This window comes from Cuculus canorus, chromosome 1 (genome assembly GCF_017976375.1).
Source record: "Cuculus canorus isolate bCucCan1 chromosome 1, bCucCan1.pri, whole genome shotgun sequence".
NCBI lineage: Eukaryota > Metazoa > Chordata > Aves > Cuculiformes > Cuculidae > Cuculus > Cuculus canorus.
In genome coordinates this window covers 122799133-122819009 of record NC_071401.1, presented here as the reverse complement: position 1 = coordinate 122819009, position 19877 = coordinate 122799133, and the positions used below count along the sequence as shown (strand labels likewise).

Sequence of the window (19877 nt, the reverse complement as noted above, 5' to 3'; positions counted from 1 at the left end):
GGCATGCAGCCTGGCTAGATTTTTTCTCTGTTCATAAGCCACTTGCTCAACTGCTCTCCCTTGCTACATATTCCTTTAAAATCAGGACAGTTCTGGCCGACTATCTGAAATGCTAGAGATTGGCCACAGAGAGAAAGACCAGTTGGTATGTGTTCAGGTTGAGTTGAGAAACCTCTCAAGGATCTCCCTGGTGCACCTTGTTTATGTATTCAAGGGTAAGTCAGCATCCAGATCAAAGTCATTAAAACATCTTTGTCCTGGTCACATATGGAAGAATTCACAGAATCACAGAATCACACAAGGTTGGAAAGGACCCATTGGATCATCGAGTCCAACCGTTCCTAACACTCCCTAAACCATGTCCCTAAGTACTTCATCCACCCGTTCCTTAAACACCTCCAGGGAAGGCGACTCGACCACCTCCCTGGGCAGCCTGTTCCAGTACCCAATGACTCTTACTGTGAAGAATTTTTTTCTGATATCCAACCTGAACCTCCCCTGACGGAGCTTCAGGCCATTCCCTCTAGTCCTGTCCCCTGTCACTTGGGAGAAGAGGCCAGCTCCCTCCTCTCCACAACCTCCTTTCAGGTAGTTGTAGAGAGTAATAAGGTCTCCCCTCAGCCTCCTCTTCTCAAGGCTAAACAACCCCAGCTCTCTCAGCCGCTCCTCATAAGACTTGTTCTCCAGCCCCCTCACCAGCTTTGTTGCTCTTCTCTGGACACGCTCCAGAGCCTCAACATCCTTCTTGTGGTGAGGGGCCCAGAACTGAACACAGTATTCGAGGTGCGGTCTCACCAGTGCCGAGTACAGAGGGAGAATAACCTCCCTGGACCTGCTGGTGACCCCATTTCTGATACAAGCCAAGATGCCATTGGCCTTCTTGGCCACCTGGGCACACTGCTGGCTCATGTTCAGTCGGCTGTCAACCAGCACCCCCAGGTCCTTCTCTTCTGTGCAGCTCTCCAGCCATTCTTCCCCCAGTCTGTAGCGCTGCATAGGGTTGTTGTGCCCCAAGTGCAGGACCCGGCATTTGGTCTTGTTAAACCTCATCCCATTGGTCTCGGCCCAGCAGTCCAGCCTGTTCAGATCCCTTTGCAGAGCCTCCCTACCCTCCAGCAGGTCGACACTTCCTCCCAGCTTAGTGTCATCTGCAAACTTGCTGAGGGTGCACTCAATGCCTTCATCCAGGTCATTGATAAAGACATTGAACAGAGCTGGACCCAGTACTGAGCCCTGAGGAACTCCACTTGTGACTGGCCTCCAGCTGGAGTTAACTCCATTGACCACCACTCTCTGGGCCCGGCCATCCAACCAGTTTTCAACCCAGGAGAGTGTGCGCCTGTCCAGGCCAGAGGCTGACAGTTTCTGAAGCAGAATGCTGTGAGAAACTGTGTCAAAGGCTTTACTGAAGTCCAAGAAGACTACATCCACAGCCTTTCCCCCATCCAGTAGTTGAGTGATTTTGTCATAGAAGGTGATCAGGTTAGTTTGGCAAGATCTGCCTTTTGTAAACCCATGTTGACTGGGCCTGATCACCCGGTTCTCTTGCGTGTGCTTCATGATAGCACTCAAGATTACCTGTTCCATGACTTTCCCTGGCACTGAGGTGAGACTGACAGGCCTGTAGTTCCCCGGATCCTCTCTGCAACCCTTCTTGTATATGGGCACAACATCAGCCAGCCTCCAGTCTAGTGGAACTTCCCCAGTCAGCCAGGACCTCTGGAAGATGATGGATAGGGGTTTGGAAAGGACATCCGCCAGTTCCTTCAATACTCTTGGGTGGATCCCATCCGGCCCCATAGACTTGTGGACGTCTAGCTGGGCAAGCAAGTCTCTAACCGCCTCCTCTTGGATCACGGGAGCCTCAATCTGCCCCTCTAACTCTTGGATTTGTAAACAGAAGGAACAACTTTCTTTGCTATTAAAGACTGAGGCGAAGAAGGCATTAAGTACCTCAGCCTTGTCCTTATCCCCTGTCACTGTTGTTCCTTCTGCATCCACTAGAGACTGGATATTCTCCCTCGTCCTCCTTTTCCTGTTAATGTACTTGTAGAAAGACTTTTTGTTGTCTTTCACAGACTTAGCGAATTGTGGGGATATGATTTGGTCCCTTTGGATTTCACCTGGTAGATCCAGTCATGCTATTGCAAGGAGCTGGGAACTGTCCTATGGCTTCCAAACTTTTGTATTGAAGGCTTTCCATCAGTTATAGGTGCTGGAAAGCATTTCTTGGGACAGAGAAAGGAAAGAGTTTGAATGTAATAAACAGAGAGGCACCTCCTTATTGACTACAGGCAGGGCCCTGTCATGCAAATTAATACCTGAATTATGGAGCAGTCTCTGATGATCACACAGTGCCTGACAGATCACAGTGCCAGTGAGAAAACATCAAAGCAGAAGAACGTGGCATTTAAAACTCCACTGGATCTCTGGGGCCATCGGAAGCAGCAGAGCAATGTCAAAGTCTGTTTCACTTTGTGCCTGTACAAGGTGCAAGGAAATAAAATGGCCTTGAGAAATAGCCTTAGTTCTTATACTCGCTGGCTCTGATGTGATTGCTAGGTTTGGTAGTTTTAGGGGAGGAGAAAGGAAAAGAGGATCGTAGCCAACTTGCTCAGGGGAGACCAGCCCATGGATGGAACCGAAAACAAAAAGGACTGCCGGAGAGCCAGAACTAACCCAAGCTATGCCAAGCAACACAGTGCATCCCCTCCAAAAGCATGGCTACAGCTGGGTGAATAGGGCCCTGAAACAGTTTGTAGAGCTATGAATGCACGGCAGCACAAGAAAGGGCATTAGGACCTGTACAACAAGGTGTGTGGGCCAAGGATGACTGCACACAGACTTAGTGGCCTCAGGCAAACCATGAAAGCCACAAAAAATATGAACATGGCTCTGTATAGCTGGTATCTGATGCTGTAGTATGATAATGTGTGAGACTGGCTACAGTTCAGTGGGTCTGCAGCAGAGCAGCCTGCACAGAAGAGATTCAGACTGGTGGCTGCTGATGCCTATCATTAGCAATACGATGGAGAAATGGACAAAATGGAAAGTAATTCTGCTTATCTTGAAAAAGACCAAAAGAAGGGCCTAAACTGGCTGAGAAACTTGCCATGGAGTTCATCTCCCAGATATCCTGCTATCACCGTTACAAGAGCACTTGTATAACTGTGTATACACGTGTACGTTTGTATATGTATGAACATATATATATATATACAAACAAGCAATATACATATAGAGTATGCATATTTTGTAAGTTATATATAGTGTATGTTACAACAGTGCACTTACTGAAGAATGGATTTCTGCCTGCTAACATCACCTTCAACAGAAACCTGAAGAGAAAGACAATGGTGCCCAAGACATGGGGCATTTGTAGCCATACATAGGAACAAGGAAGATGAAGCAACAAACACCTGCTCCTGGTGGCAATTTCTAATGTCCTGGAGGAACCCTGCGAGTCTGAACAATGGCAGTGGGCGCTGCAGCAGCTCTCAGCTGTTGCGGTCCAGGTGGGTTGTTCTGTCTGTTTATAGTGATGCTTTATACTAACGAACTCTGCTGTTGTTCTCCCACTTTGATCTTGAAGGAAGATGTGGGATTGGGCATTGTACCTGACAGATATAGCCTTGGTGGTGCAGGCAGGCTGCAATGAGAGTTGTGCTGCACAGCAAAAAGGAAGATCTGCAGATTTCTTACAAACAGCCAAAGGTCCCAAGTGACCCCAACATAGCCCCAGAGGGCTCAGCACCCCAGGGTGGGTAACCCACTGCCCTCCTCTGCCCAGCCCCTGCAGGCTCCTTCCTTCTCAAGAGCAGAGCCGCCCAGAGTAGGTTGGAGTCAGAGCTTACTGGCCAAAATTAACATGCTCCTTGTTGCCTAATCTGTGAGGAACCATTCCACAGAGTCCTGAAAAGCCACAAGCTGTTATAGGCGGGGGCAGAGGGCAGGGCAGCACCTTGCTTGCATTAACAGTACTGTCGTGTGTTACCCTAGGCAAGGGTGTGCTTTTGTCACCGTTATCACTGGGGTGTGATAGCTTACTGGAAAGCTTTCTTATACCAAAGAACGGAATCTAAGGGAAAGCAATTGGATTTCATCCCTGTCTCCCCTGGCTTTGGCACGTATAACTGAGTTCCCCAAATATTGCTCTAACAGAGTGTTGGACAACAAAGCAGAACAAGGAGGATGTCTCTCTTGCACAGTGACACCAAGCCCAGTTTCATGTAGTTCAGCATAAAGGAAGAAGAGCACCAAAAATATCCTTGTGATTTGGCCAAAATCGGCTCAGGAGAGAGCTTCAGGTGTCAATTCTGCTGGGGGGTCAGGCTGTATAAGGTCATGTATAAGGTCAGACTCCTGTCAGAGGTGGCTCCAGTTGCTGCAAAGTGATTGCTGCGTTAAATCTGAAATGGTGGGGTGCACCTGGTGCACCTCCACTTTGGCCAGTATTGCCAAGGCACCATATGCAGAGTCCTTATGAAGACTATAGAGCTGGCATGCTGAAGCGTGGGGGTGTTTTTCCTAAGCTGCAAGGACAGACAGGGGCATCCTCCTGCCATGGAGAGTCAAGGGCTATGGAGCGAGGCACAGTCTCTTCCCACTCTTGTACAGATGTTTGATGGCAGCTCTGTCTCACTGTGTCCTCCTGTCCTAACTCTGAGCCTGCAACACTGGACATGCTGGCCCTGCAATTTAAAGTGCTTGACCAGCACAGAACGATCAAGGAGTGTCTTCAGTCTTCAAGAAAAGTGGGAGTGAGTCTTGTTTGTTTGTGGAAGAGGAGGTCAGACTGGACCAGGAGGCTGGAGGAAAGATCTAGTCTGAGGTTCCTCATTGTCATGCAAATCAGGGTGGGTTAGAGCCATAAATGTGCAAGACAGGAAAGAGATTAAGTGAAGAAGGGTGGAAAAGGTAAAGCTACAAATAACCCCATATGAAGGAACATTGTGCTTAGCTGCCTAGGACAGAGGTTTATGATTTTTCCTATGCTGTTTAACAGTGGTATCCACTGTGAAAAATCATTGGCCGTGAAGATATCTGATAAGAACTGAGCTGGCATCAGTTGGAAGAACAAAATGTCAAGAATGCATTGGGCTGCACCCCCACTTTTACCAGCAGGCAGGACATTGGGCTGGGAACAGCATGTTGTTTGCCCTTATCTCTAATTGTCCTGCCTGCTTAGCTTCTTTACTGCCTCCCTAATGAGTGCAAATACAATGTTTTGAGATCTGATCTTCTGCTAAGAAACCCTTCTCCTCCTACATCTCACAGTTCCCCAACGCATAACCTTGTCTGGTGATGGGAAATGTAGGGAGCTTGGAACGATGTGAGTACAGAGGAATACTTATTTGGCTATCTCTGCACTCCAAGGCCAAGGGTGACATAGTTTTTTGCCACAGAGCAGCAAAAATCTGCCATTTGTAGCAAAAGCTGCCTGCTCCCAAGTGCTTTACAATAAAGGAAAGCAAAAATCTCCTTTCTCACTTTTTTTTTTTTTTGGGGGGTGTGTGTGTGAAAAAGGATAGGAGCAGTGGGGGGCTGAACAGCCTCAGTGTACACCACTACTTTCTAGGTTGCACTGGAGACATCACACCAGATGTCAAGAACAGTCATCAGGAAGAAAAAACAACTTCAAGGGGAACTAGAGGACCTTGCAGTCACTTACACTGCTGCTGAGGGGCTCGAGGTCTTTTGTTCTCCTGCCCATGCCACGTTCCCTTCGATCAAATGTACCTCTCTGGTTATACCCTTGTATAGAGAGCATGTGACTCTCGCCTCACCTCTCGGGGACTGGAGGGTTGTGACTCCACTGTACTCAGTGAGCACAGAAACTCATCCCACAGACCTGTGAGGAGCTGTTTGTCTCACAGTAATACCACACATGGCCTCTGAAAACACTTTTGTTCCTTAGCAAGGTAAGACAAGCACTCTTAGAGTTGGATCACAAGATGTTGGCCTGAAATTCAGAGAGGGACTGACCTCCCTTTTCCCTGCTTGAGGCTTGGCATAAGTGAAAGAAAAGGCTCTTCTGTACTTCTTCCTTCCTCAAGCCTGACTCAAGCAGGGTGCCATTCTCAAAACCGGCTTGGGAGGCTTTGCTTCCCCAAATCCCTTTTGAGCCATCACATACTTATGGCTGCACAAGGCACATCCTAAACTGCTCCCCAGGGCTGCTGGCAATTCAGTTAATATTCATAAAACCTTGGGCAAAGTACCTGTCTCCCCCCACGTTTTTGAGCAGAGGGTGGAAGCCCTGTCCCTAGGGACTGCTGCACCCTTCTCAGGATGCTACTGGAGGTTACGCAGAGCCAGTTCTCCTTTAGGGCATGGCTGGGATGCTCAGCTGCTGAGAGTCGAGCCCTTCTGATACCCTGGGAGCAACATTATTGCTGTGCTCTCCCTAGATAATAGGACAAGCCTATTCAGGCCTGAAAAGTCATCAGGCAAAAGAGTACGTAGCTGTATTTATACAGCTGTAGCTGTAAGACATCCCTGGTCATGTATTTAAACAGCTAGATCTTGCCTGAGTGCTCAGATGTTAATATTCTGCTGATGTGAGGGAAGAGAGGGCAATCCTCAACAATAATACAAACTGAGAAGTCCTTTTTTAGCATGTTGATCACATACAACGTGTGTGTGTTTTGGGAGGTGAGTTCATGTGTGTTGGCTGAAGATTCAGCAACCATGTGTATGCAAGAGTGTGAGTGGAGAGCTTCATGTGAGGGGCTAACTCAGGGGTGAGGCACAGGGAGGAGGAAGAGATGCTTAGTTCTTCTTCCACATTTGGTAGTCATTTGGGGATTTCACACAACCTCATTGATAAAGTGAAACCAGCTACGTCATGAGGGCATGAATGGAGACTCTGCTGACACCAGTGCAAGTTCCTTGGTGCCAGTAATTACAAATGGGGTTTAAGTCGATGAGTTCAGGCAACTGATTACAAAAATACACTGAAATCCAAAATGAAAAAGAGGAAGGCTCAGAAAAACTGTAGCTATCTGGCTGTGAATATCCTGCCTTTACTGCTCTGCCTGTGACCAAAAATAGATTTTCCCTGGCAGATCACGAGGGTGCTCATCCTAGTATTAAGTTTTCTTTCCTATCATACCTTAATATTTCCAGGTGATCACACTGTTTCCACCAGCTTGCACTGGATGCCAGCAGTGCAGCTAAGCTGTTCCTGACCCCTGGATTACAGTAATAAGAAGACTTTGCTTGAACTCTGCAAGGGGTATCTGTTGCTTTGGGAGTAATACATCCAAGACAGCCACCTTTCACCAAGAATAAAAAAAGGTCACTCAGAAATATTCTTCTCTCCAAGGAAAAACTATCTTTGCTTCTATTTTAACCTCTCTGGGAATGAATCTCCTTCTAAGATAAATGGGAGAGCATAGAAATAAGAGCATTTGGTTGAGCATGTGTGAGAAAGAGGAGGCAGGGGGCAGTCACATTTCAAACTGGCTGTTGCACTGATTTGCTTTTGGATAGTATTTTCTTAAAAGAAGAAATAAAAGAAATAGGGAAAAAAGTGCCTGGATGATTAGCTGTAGTTACAACTGAAAACAACAAGGGAAAATTGCCAAATGAGGGGAGGAAAATCCAACTGCCTGCTAAGCCTCTTCCCCTCTTTTCTGTCCATGGGCCAAACTTTGGGCATTGGGGCAGCACTGAGCTGCAAGGAAAGTCTTCCCAGTAATTTCAGGTTGTAGCTCGATGATATGGTGAACCTGTCTCCTGACATAAGACTGAACACACCCCAGCCATGCCATACACAGGGCAGGTGAGTACAAATTTGTTAGTTCAAAATATTTTCTAATTTTTTTGAGATAATAATGCTTGTACAGCTGAGATTCATGCCTGTGCTGCTCTTTTTTTCCCTGGATCAGGTGCATCCTGTCTTCTCGCATGTGGGACGAAGATATCACTAGTGCCATGAGGATGCTCTGGCTCATTTAACAGAAATGCAGCCCTGTTACTGTGCCTCAGCCAGACCAGATTTATAGGGATAGGTATTGCAGGCAGGCATTGGTTAGATATAAACGATCAAATCCTCACCATCTAATACATATCACCGAATATGTGTATGGATAGACAGGTAGGTGATGTATAAATGAAGGGTTTCAGGGGGTTATTTGAAGGCCAGGTTCACTCAGTGGCATCACAAACTAGCTGGGTCAGTTTATCTGGGCAAGGGTCCACAACCAGAAAGTCCTTTGGCCAGTGCTGTTGCTGAGAAGAAGTTGTGTGGAGCTGCATCCTCCATAATGGCATTTCTGTCTACTTCTTGGCTGTCTCCCCATCAGGCCCAGATCTATTTAATTGTGAAACCTGAGAGTAGTATCCTATGTCCAGCAGAACGAAGACCAAGGTAAATAACCCTCCATAGAAACCACACTTGTTAGGGAGAGAATGCGTGTCAGATTTCATAATTCACCTTGAGACTCATTCACCAAAGGCTGCTCTGAGCCCATTAGTACAAATGTCTATTTTTAACCCTGGTTCCAGTCAGCTGTGGGTCCCAGTAAATGCACATCACATGCTGTCAGGAATACTGGGATTTTTTCTCCTTTGAAAAAATTACTGTGATTTTTTTTTCTTCTGCTAGCTCTTCAACCTCCTTGCTGAAGCGGTATGGGAAGGATCTGAGCTGCTCTGCGTGTGGAAAGTTTTCCCATTTTTTATGGCTGATGGTTTTTCAAACCATCCCTCACTTTCTGGCTTGTTTCTGCCCATCATGGATCCAGTTTGGCAAGCACACTGGACATGGAGGAACCCTGTGCTCCTTAGGAAGCACAGCTTTTTTCCAGCTATAGTAGGAAAGTTCCCTTGGCATTTCACTGGAGAGGGTTTTCGGTATCTCCCTCCCAATCAAATCTCCCCTCTGGGCTGTTTGAGCTGGCTGTTTGCCTGACAGCAGCACGAGCCTCCTGGAGACAGAGGGAATGTTTTCTGTACTGTGCAGGAAATTTGGGGCCTTTTAACTTGAAGGGAAGTATAGGAATGTAAGACCCCATTGCTGCTCTTACTTGAGCTGTCAAACTGTCCATATTCACTTTCCAGCCTTTCGAAAAGTCAAAAGGTTCAAAGGTTCATGCAGGTAAAGATGTTAACTGCTTGGGAAGCCAGATGAAAGAAGCGAGGAAACAGATGATCTCATGGGAGGAAAGATGAGTGTGATGAGAGGGACAGGGAGAGAAGTGAAACTTCCTGTAGGTACAGACCTTCCACCACACTCTTCACCAGCAAATCCCAGGGTACCAGAGGCTCTTAGGGTGGCATGTGGAATAATAGGGGAAGAAAAAGAGGAGGGCTACAGAGGCTGGAGAGGAAGTCAGCAACATCTGAAGCAAATGCAAGTAGGGTCTGAGCAAGCCTGCAGCAGGGAGCTCCTAGAGAGCACAGAAGGGGCCCCAAGCATTGGTACTGTTTGGGAGCTGATGAAGTATGAAGTTGAGTAGGAGCTATAGGAGCTTCCTACGAGGTGTATTTGAAGCCAGGCTCCTGGGGAGCCTTTCCAAAAGGCTTTACCGAATATGTTTGTTTATAAGTTTCCACCTAATTGGGGTTAATCTGCTTTGTATTTTGGATAATCAGCTGGTTCAGAGATTTAATAGGTTGGAGGGGAGTGTTTTCCCCTCCTCCTGTTTTCAGGCCACAGAGTCAGGGGAGAGCAACTGCTGTAGGGGGGCTCAGAGCTGCCTGCTGTCAGGTCTAGCAGAAAAGTGCTTTATCTCTTGAGGAACGGTGCTAGGCAGCAGGTCCCTGATAGGGACTAGTGTTTTTTTCTTGCTAATTGGTGAGCCTCATGAAAATGAAGGATTACTGGGAATAAAGAGCCCATCTTAGTGAGAGCCTGGCACTAAGAGAGGTAATTGCTCCACAGGGGTCTGCTGAGGCTCCCAAATCCTAGTAGGCTCCATCCTGCACTGGTCCCATTCCCTGCCTTCAACCCTTCCTGCCTTGGGACACCACCCCGATCAAAGGAGGCACGTGGGTCAGGCACATGCCCCTGCTGTCCCTCTGTCCCCTGTGAACTTTGTGTTCAGGGAGCCTGTCTGCACCCATCTGCTCAGTGACTCTTGCTATTTCAGGTCCTGGGAGGGGCTGAGTCACAGGCATCTCATGCAAAGTCTTCCTTGTCACTTTTGGTTAAAGGAGATGCTGTTCCCACCAGAAGAACATCACACCCTTTAAGGGTGGAAAAAGAGTGAGGAGGATGAGCTCAGCCATGTGGCAAGAGCCCATTACACTAAGGGGAAGCTGCTGTAAATGCTGCCCCACTTGCCAGATGCACACATAATGTGCTTTTTGTGAAGGCTGTGGCATGCATACTGGACATGCCAGTGTGGCTCTTCCACCACTTCAGAGCTCCTGAGCTCAAGGCTTGCCAAAGAGATATTTGCTTTAACACCTTCGTGCTTGCAATGTTGAGAATGGGTCTGACCTCTTCGGCATGCCACATGAGGTGGTTTCCAAACCGGTCCTTAAAAAAACCTCTTAATTCCTCTAGAAAGCCCCCATAATATTCATGCTGCAAGTCTCTCAGAGGAGACAACATGTAGATGGTCTCAGAATGCTGTCAGGTCCTGAGTAGGAAACAAAAGGAAGCCTAGAGCCTTATTGAGAGCCCATAAGTTGCACAAAGTGAGATGGATCAAAACCCAGGCTGCCTTCAGGGACACCTGCACGTCCTCTCCCCAGCAAGGCGACAAAACCACAGGCAAAACAATGCCGGCAGAGCAACGGTGCCCAGCTGACTGGTGACAAACACTCAAGATCTCATGTTGTTTAATCCTGACAGATGCAACCTTCCTGTTACTCAAAACTGTCCTTGTGCCACCTCACCCCCAGCCACCACAGTCATCCCACAGCCCATGACTCAGCCCTGCCGGGAGCTGCAGAGACACATAGCGGGGACCCTGCATGGGTTTGCTGTCTTCCCTGGACATCAGTGCTTGTGTGTACACGACGGCTTGTAAAAGGGCTGCCCTTGAAGCCTTTCTCTTCAAAGCTGGGGAAGGAACATCTTGCTGAAGCCAAGGTCAGGAGAGCAAAGCAGCTCCAGCTTTTCCCCTGTACTATTTGTGCAAGGCGCCTGTTGCTCATGCTTGGTGCCGCTGCCAAGCCCACAGGGTAGTGATTAAATATCCATGCTTGGCACTCGTGCAGCAAATTCAGGTGGTTTGCAGTTTGGTTTTTTTTTTAACCTTCCTTCTGGCAGGGAAGGCAGAGCATGCCACTGCCATAGATGCGGCTGGCCCTGCATCTCTGTGTGCCATGGGAAAGCCACATTGCCTTCCACACAAAAAACAGGAGGGCTGCAAGGATTGAGCTGGGCTTTGCAGGAAATGCCTCGGCCTGCAGGCATGAGGGATGTGCAGCAGCTTTGTCAGGGGAACACAGGAGACAGGTGACCAGGCACTGCCAGTGCCCTAAAGACATCTGGATGTGGGTGGTGAGCCCCTCCATCATGGGCCACTAAGTCCTTTCTTACCACCCAACCACTTCTGTGTAGAGGTGACCGAGTGAAGCAGAAATACCCACTGGCCAGGAGACCATGGTATGCCACACTCTGGCAGAGGCCAGCTGCCATTGCATCCTCTGCTGCTCCAAGTCCAGCAGCAGGGGTGGTGGTAGAAAGCAGCTTAGTTCAGCCATAAGCATGGTCCAAGTGATGGGAAATGTGCAGCTCCCACTTCTGCAAGACTGAATACCCAAAGGGCCTTATGTGCCTTCCCTAACTCACTGCTCTTGCTTCTGCCTCTGGATTGCAAGCCAAAAGCAAGCACAATGCCCAAGTGCTCTCCAAGCTGCATCCAGTGTCCTGGGGTGCTGCCCAAGCCCATGATCTTTGTGATCGTAAGTGCAGCTGATGGTTTGTGCCTGCTGCTCCAGCTGGGACCAGGCGCTGGGTAGACCCACCCTGTCCACAATAGCTTCAACATCATGGCAGCAGCTACGCAGTCCCATGAAGTTGATGCTGGCTCTATAAATATGAGCAGAGCAAGTACTGTTACCATGGTCGTCTTAGCACTGAGGAAACTGCTGAAACGAACTTGTGTTCATTTCACTTATGCACGATGACAGGAAGGAAGACAGAAGAAAGAGTTTTGCCTGGCCTTGTTCAGAGTTTCGTGACCTCCCAAAACCAGATCTCCAAAATAGTATGACAACTGTGTTTAGGTCAGTCATTATACAGACCTGTCTCTGTTTTAGCCCAAACCTTATTACTCCAGCTTTGGTGACACTGAATAATTTTAGTCTCTAATCATCACATATCACTTGGCTTGTAAATATTGACCAACATCTGGGACCAATATAATGCATCTTGTATTGCCTTCACCACCACATGTTACTTGGTCCTTTCCCCAAGCATCATAGCCCCATTTGCCCCAGTCACAGCTGCCTCAGTCCCTTATCCAGGCAAGGTTGTTAAAGCAGTCACAGCAGGGTGAAACTTTCTTTTAACATTAACCAGCGCTTGCTCCAGGCTTGGTTTCAGAGTAGCTTTCTTCAGGGAGATTGCAACTGGACTGACAAGTGACAGCATGAAATATAAGAGGCACTTCTCGACTGGTATGAGATGGCCTGGTGAAGTGTTACTCCTAACAACAAGCATGGCCAAGCAGCACTCCTGAGACATGGCTTGGAACTCACTGCAAAGGAGCCTGAACTACACTACAGCTTAAGGACAGCCTAGCAAGGAACCACGTGAGCAAGCAGCTGCAGGCTCACCTCTGGCACAGATACTCAGAGGTGCAGAACCCCTGTCCTACCCACTGATATTCAGATCTCAGCTCAACAAGGCCATCAGCAGCCTAACCACACTTTAAAAATGGCTGTGCTTCAAGCAGGTAGACTGGACCTTCAGGAGTCCCTCCTTACCTGCATCTTCTAAAGCTGAAATACCAGGGGGAAGAACATCACTTTACTACCTTTTTTTGCCTGCATCAGGCAAGCAATGCTGATTTAGCAACTTCATTGCAGTGTGACTCTGAGGAAGTCTCAGGCTCTAATCAGAAAGTTCAAGCAAGTGTCAGTCTTGGGCAGAACAAGTGTCACTTCTGCAGCAGAGGTGCATCATCAATTCCAGTAAAGTTCATACCACCTTCTCCCTCCCCAGCTAGGATCACCTCAAGCCCAGCTGCATCAATTCAGCTGTTAGCATGATTAGACTCCAACAAGCACAAGATTTTTAATAGTCTCCAATATTAGTGTTCAAGACAAGTTAAAACAGTTACCACTCTCAGCCTCTCATTTTTCTCCTCCCTTGTGCTCTTTGCTGCTTGAGTTTGTTGTTCAGTACACAAGAGAAGCGACCTGACTTTAAAATAACACCTTCAAATAAATAGTGAGGAAGGAGGAATGACAATGGAGATTTAACTACAGATTCTTTGCAGAGGCAAACACATGTCTGAGGGACACAGAGCAGCAGGTCAGGACCAAACATCTTCAGATGGCTTTAACACAACAGCACCAGGAAGATAAAGTCAGAACTTCATGGTGAGTATCCACATACAAAAGGCCAGCTCTCCCACTGAGGTCTCAGAATTGAGCCACACAACCTTTAAACAGTAAATCAAAACATATGGAAAATGGCTAGAAGTTCAGAGGGAAGCGGCATGACCCAATTCCGGCCACAGAGCCAACTGGGGGCCTAGACAGTAATGCCTTCCTTAAAACTGGAATATGCAGGTTCCTATACTCATGGTCAGCCTCTGCTCTCACTCCATTGCAGGCACAAGCCACTAAAAGGATGGAACAAATACCATGCTGGAACAGGTGTGTGCATGCACAGAGGACACTAGGAAACACTATCCCTTACTTGGCAAAGCAAGCAGGAAAAATCAATGTCAATTTTGAAAACAAGGCTGCTTGGATCCAAGTGCCATTCAGTGGAAGCCTGTTCTCATGCTGAACCCAGCAGGCAAGTCACAGCCTCTTAAAGCAGACCAGGTCAGATAGCCAGCCACCAGTTCTACTCTCCACTCAACACCACAGTTGTATAAAGTAGCTAAGATGAGCAGTTAGAAGCCACCAAGAGTCCTGAGCTTCAGGCTTTGAAACACAAGTGCCTGGAAGCAGTTTGTCACATTAAGTACTGAGCTACGTAGGGAGATGCACCATGACTCTTGAAAACTGCATAAGCTGTTGTCTCTAGGTCAAGCAGCTCTGCTCCCCTGCTACAAAAATTTGATGCTAGGGACTAACCTATGCTGTCACTACCACACACTAGAGGAGGAGAAGAGGTTGCCCTGAACCAGTTTTTGCCTAGAGAAAGACATCCACCTAAGACCATTTGGGGGCATCCTCTTATAATCCACCTTTATTTGTAAAAATCCACATATAAAATCTTCGGTTTCCTTTTACAAAAACAAAAAGGCACATAAAACTACTCAAAGCCTCATCCCCATGGACTGATGGTCAGACACTCCCCCTCACCACAACCTCCCCCTTGCTTTCTCTTCCAGTCCATGTTTCTTCATGTTTCCTTTAGTTTCAAGCTCACTCCTGCCCAGGCACAGTTCTGTGCTTGCAAAGATGAAGTACGCACACAGGGGAGATGGTGGAAAGTGGCATGGGCTGTGCGTGGAATGTTTTACAGGCGCTTTTTAGTAGTAGGTCTCTTTTTCCACCCAACCTAAAGGAAAAAGGAGAAAGCACAGTTAGCCTTAAGGCAGACCAAGTACAAGGTTCATGAGGGCTCCTTTTAGGCTCTGGAAATTTGCACTGTAGCACCTCAGCTAGTAAGTGAACCATCACAATGGAAAAGTCTTGCCAAATTAGTTGATGCACTGCAGCTTTCAGGCCCTTTTCCAGCTTTCTAGACCTACTGAAGCATTCATCAGTCTTTTCCATCTACTTCAGTGCATTTGCACTTTCAAATACTGTGAGAAAAGTGCAGGGAGAGGGGCTGATAGTCCTTAATTTGAAGCAACTGCATTACTAGCGTCAAGGAAGGGACAACACAGCAAAATACACCCCTGCATAGTGCTTGGCGTTGGAGGTCCCCGAGCACTGTCAGAGCTCTTACAGAGCTCAGCAGCACGAAGAGGTGGAAAAGGAAACAGATTCTTACCACCAGGGTTACGTCTGATAATGAGCTTCCTGACTTCATCATACAGGAATATGAGGAGGGAGTATGGGAACGCACAGAACCACCAGGTTGGCCTGTTTGGGAGAAAAGGCAGTGAGCACACAAGCAGCAGAGATGCTTATTGCCTAGCAAAGCTCTGACTCGACAGCACAAAAGAGTGCAGGAAGGCTGCATGTCCCAGCTTGCCAGTGCACCAGCTCCCACAAGACTGTAGTTTAGCTGAGAATCCTCCAAGCCACAGATCACCACAATTTTTTCTGCTGCAATAGCCTAATCCACTTTTGGATATTAATTCCAATGAGGTGTCACAACATCTTTGTTATCTCTGTACCAGCACCTCACCACACATTAATCTAGTACTATTTCCTCAAACTGTACATAATCTGTGTGCCCATATCCTTGCTCACTTGAACTGCATTAGTTTCTCTCATGATTTACACATGCTAGCATATAGCTGCTACAGACATTGGGCAGATACCAGTCTTGTTAGGAAGTGCTCACAATTCTGCACCAAACACCAATAAAACTTCTGAATGGAACATAAGATTTCTTTTTTTGCCATGAAAATTTCATGGCACTTTAAACCAGAGGACCGTTCAAAGTTTGAGACTAAACCCTGCCATGAAGTGTTGCAATGCTGTTGGGCAACGCTCAAGATGTTGGCACCCTCCCAAATGTTACAAAAGTTACTATGCGCCAACTGGTCATTGATGCCTACGTAGCATCTTTCAAAAGCCTTTACTACTTGTGCTATTTCTTCAGTAGGTAGAAAATAGCACAAGATGTCATCACCAGTTCTTCAGTAAATGAAGGCCTATGTTTTAGTGCAATTCAACTAGCTTTCTCTGGAGGTGCCGTCCTTTATCCATAAAAACAACCAATGCAAGTAAGTACAAGAGCCATTGCACTACAGCACACTGGTACAGCTGAAATTGTGTTGCTGACTTTCAGTAAAGCACTGAACTGCAGGCTCCCCATAAAGATGTCCACAAGCAGTAAAGCAAAGCAAGCCCCAGGTGTGCCACAGTACAGCAAAGGACCACTTACCCCTTCCTAGCCTGAACTCTTTTGAGTTAAGACCAGGTTTCATGCTTGACAAGCTCACAACTATTCATATCCATCTCCCCACCCAAGCACTATTGTTCTCTGGTACAGCCTGTTCTACAAAAAACATAACACAACTTACTTGAGAGGGTACATCCTTAGAGCAACATCCATCCCAGGGCAGTAGGAAAGGAAGGCAGCCAGAGCAGTCTCCTCAAAAAGGCCAAATATTAAGATCTTGTTCCTAGCAGAAAAAAGCAAAGCAGTCAGGGACAAAGTACTCTCACAGGAGACATCACAAAACCAGCAAGTTGCCATATAGAAGCGAATAGAAGCAGTCTAGCCCAGAAGTCCATCAGATGGGGATTATCAGGACATCCGAACACAGTCACAAGGGCTTTAACACCTCCAAACAAAGATATTCCAGTTCACAACTAAGTCAACTGGCAATTGCTTCTATCACAAATTCAGGAGGAGGCTGAGGTTTATGTCACTATATTGAGACATCAGCTATCTGCTGCACAAGGCTGCGTACTGAGTTCACCACTGTCCTTTGAGATGGGTGAGCTACCACAGACAATGACAGCAGAAATCAGCATTACACTTTGGCTCAGCCTAACAACTGTACCAGGTACTACAAGAAAGAGCACCCAGTTCCTCTTTTATCCACTACCAAGGCACCAGACTGTTCAAGACTTATGCCAAGATGCCCAGATGAAGAACTAGAATGCCAATGTCCTGAAGAATTCTTGGAGTTCAATTCAAAATCCTCCATGGACAGCCTGACTTACTTCATCCCCTGCTGGAAGACAGAGTTTCTTCGGGTCTTACAAATGATCAAGTCTGCCCACTGCACAACCACAATGCTGACAAAGAAGGCTGTATGGCAAGTGAACTCCACTATTTTCCTCTGTTCGTAGGTCTAGGAAGCAGATAAAGCAGAGAGCATTTGTTCAGACAAGCTGCCTTTGCTCTCTGGTGTTCACACCAAGTTCATCAGGCATTAGTATTCTGGCTAGCAGCCTCTAAGCTGTGCCCCAAAACTTACCCATTGCTGCCCATAGCTGTCTTCCACGTCATTAACCCATCGGTCATCCCATTGAATTCTGATCCCTAGCAAGCCAGAAGGCCAGAACCCATTCTCTGCCATGATTACAAAATAGGTGAAGAAACCTCCAAGGGCCTGGATCATACCTGAGCAGATAAGAAAGGATGGCAAAAATTATAAAGCTACTGTGCACTGCAATTATAACAAAGCAGTTTGCAGGAGATCCCAGACACCTAAAAAAAATTAGTCCTCGTGGGGCTATTTCCCAAGCAGCAACTATAGAAAAAGTTCACACAAACTCAGCTGCAACCCTGCTGCCGAGCAGCTTCTGCTCCCAACTTTGTACAGTTACTTCTGTTCTACCCTGGGCTGTGATGGCACAGTACTCCAGGACATAAGATAAAACTCCCTTTGTTTTCCCACTAAGCCTTAGCCTTGCCCAGCCTCAATCCTTGCAAAATACAGTTAAGAAGGTTCCCGAGGTCTGCTGCAATTAAGCATGAGCTCCCATCTCATGAAGTGGGCACATCTCTAACTGCCTTTAATCAAGGCTTTTAATACTTCGTGTTTAGGGATACAGTGGAGAGAATCCTTTACTTCTAATTAAACTAACAATGGGATCTATGTTCTTGCTGAACAAGTTTGAACCAGAGGAGAGCTGGTTGTCAGCCAGTTCCTTTACTGCACTATGCAATTAAACAAAATTACAGTGAAAGCGATTCAATGGATCAAGCTGCACAAGACACTGCTATGTGCCATGGGGGTAGAATCATGGCAAGTTCTTAACAGCCCAAGGTTCTGGTTTACATATCCCAAACCTCAAGCCTAACAAAATAAGTAGAACAGTCATCGACTCAAGATTGTGTCCAACCCCTGTTACTACCGAGTTCAAATCTGTGCCAGAGAAAACAGATCAGCTTACCAATCTGCCCATAGGCCATGCTGATCAGCCGTTCATTCACCAGCTTGTCTGTTTTGGGATTTCTAGGCTGCCTCTTCATGATGTCACTCTCTGCTTGCTCATACGCCAGGGAGATAGCAGGGACCTTTAGAGGTGGCAGGACTACCGTTAGAACCATTTAGATTTTCCACTGTATATATATGCCTTCCCTGATCTATATTTTCCACCTGAGACACAGCACTGCCCAAAAGCCCTTGCTGTAGCATTCAGGAAGGACCTAACCTCCTCTACTGCCAAGCCCAGCCTGGCCTTCCATGGAAATGAAGGATCTTGAGTCTTTGAAATCCATGAAGTAAGGGAGCGTGGATTGAAAGAGTATTGAATGGCCACTTATGTTAAATTAGAACACTAGAGAAAACTGTATTTAAACATTTTCTTTCCCCCTGTTCTTTCTTTAGGGTACCTAAGAACATCCACATTTCTTCTTGAGATAAAAATCAAACAATATTCACCATGTCAGTGCCCAAGTCAATGCAGAGGATGGTGACTGTTCCCAGTGGAAGGGGTATGTTTGCAACGATGAAGATCAGGAATGGTGTGATTTCAGGGATGTTACTGGTCAAGGTGTAAGCAATAGACTTCTTCAGGTTATCAAAGATCAGACGTCCTGGGGCAAGAAAGAGAGGATATTATAACCCTTGCTTATCAACGGAAGGCAGTCAAGTAGCTCAGCAGCAGCTTCAGTGGTAACACCGAAAGCCAAAAATGCTAGTGCAGCAAATTTAAGAGCTCTCTTGCATGTAAGGATGAGACTGTGCTCCATGAACAGCATCACCCATAACAGTAGTGCTTTTGGTCACAGAAATCAGAGTTCACTGCATAGGAGATGCTAAGATGCTAAGCACTGGTTTCTGGAGATCATCAAGAGCCCCTAGAGATACCCTCTGTTCTGCTCCTGCTTGAGAGCTATTGCTCCATCAAGGAGGAAAATATGTCAGACTCAGCTGGCAAAGACAACTGTAGGATCAGTGTTAGATAAAAAGACAAAGTAGCTTTTGTTACCCAGCTGCTTCCTACTACTACCCATCCCAAAGGGTCATGCTGGTCCTATGGAAAGGGAGAAAACTGAAGGGAGCAGTAAAGTGCTGCCCTCCTTGGAAACACTTCTCATGGAGACAAGCTCAAGTATGAGCAACCTCTGACACCTCTATTTCAGAGGGAATCAGTAAGTACACTGCTGCAGCATGCCAATTCATCACCACTGTGCGCAAGTTATAAACTCACCTTCTTCAACCCCAGTGACAATGGAGGCGAAGTTATCATCCAAAAGAATCATGTCAGCTGCCTGCTTGGAGACATCTGAGCCAGCTATACCCATAGCAACACCAATGTCAGCTTTCTTCAGGGCTGGGGAATCATTCACACCATCACCCGTGACTGCTACAATGGCACCCTAGTCACAAAGAGAGGGATAGAAAGACTGATATCATCATATAAGTTGGTTGGGGCAGAAAAGCTGTCTCCTATCAAAGACAAAGCATTAAAAAAAAATTATTTCACTTTGCTGTAAACAGACCTCAGTTTCTTCTTGTCCTTCCCTCACTCCTTTTCCCCATTCTGATCAGGCTTATTATTGAACCAGGCTATTCTCTCCAAAGGAGATGTTGGACCATACATAAACATGTTGAATCCTCCTCTCCTAAGCAACTCCAGAACATTTAGGAACTGTGTTAACAAACAGCCTAGGATCAGAAGCAAGCCTTGGTACAAACTGTTTTCCA

General features: G+C 46.8%; 1 protein-coding gene across 1 annotated transcript in view; it reads right to left on the bottom strand.

Annotated features, from left to right (window-relative positions):
• Window positions 1-13260: 13260 nt before the first annotated feature.
• Window positions 13261-19877, bottom strand: part of ATP1A1 (ATPase Na+/K+ transporting subunit alpha 1) — a 28090-nt gene continuing 21473 nt past the window's right edge. The window contains exons 16-23 of the mRNA XM_009556993.2: window positions 19381-19549; window positions 18609-18763; window positions 18118-18241; window positions 17196-17341; window positions 16939-17069; window positions 16290-16391; window positions 15086-15177; window positions 13261-14647 (exon numbers count right to left, since the gene is read on the bottom strand). Of these exons, the coding sequence (XP_009555288.2) occupies window positions 14619-14647; window positions 15086-15177; window positions 16290-16391; window positions 16939-17069; window positions 17196-17341; window positions 18118-18241; window positions 18609-18763; window positions 19381-19549 (948 nt within the window). The 3' untranslated portion in view covers window positions 13261-14618. The remainder of the gene's footprint in view (window positions 14648-15085; window positions 15178-16289; window positions 16392-16938; window positions 17070-17195; window positions 17342-18117; window positions 18242-18608; window positions 18764-19380; window positions 19550-19877) is intronic.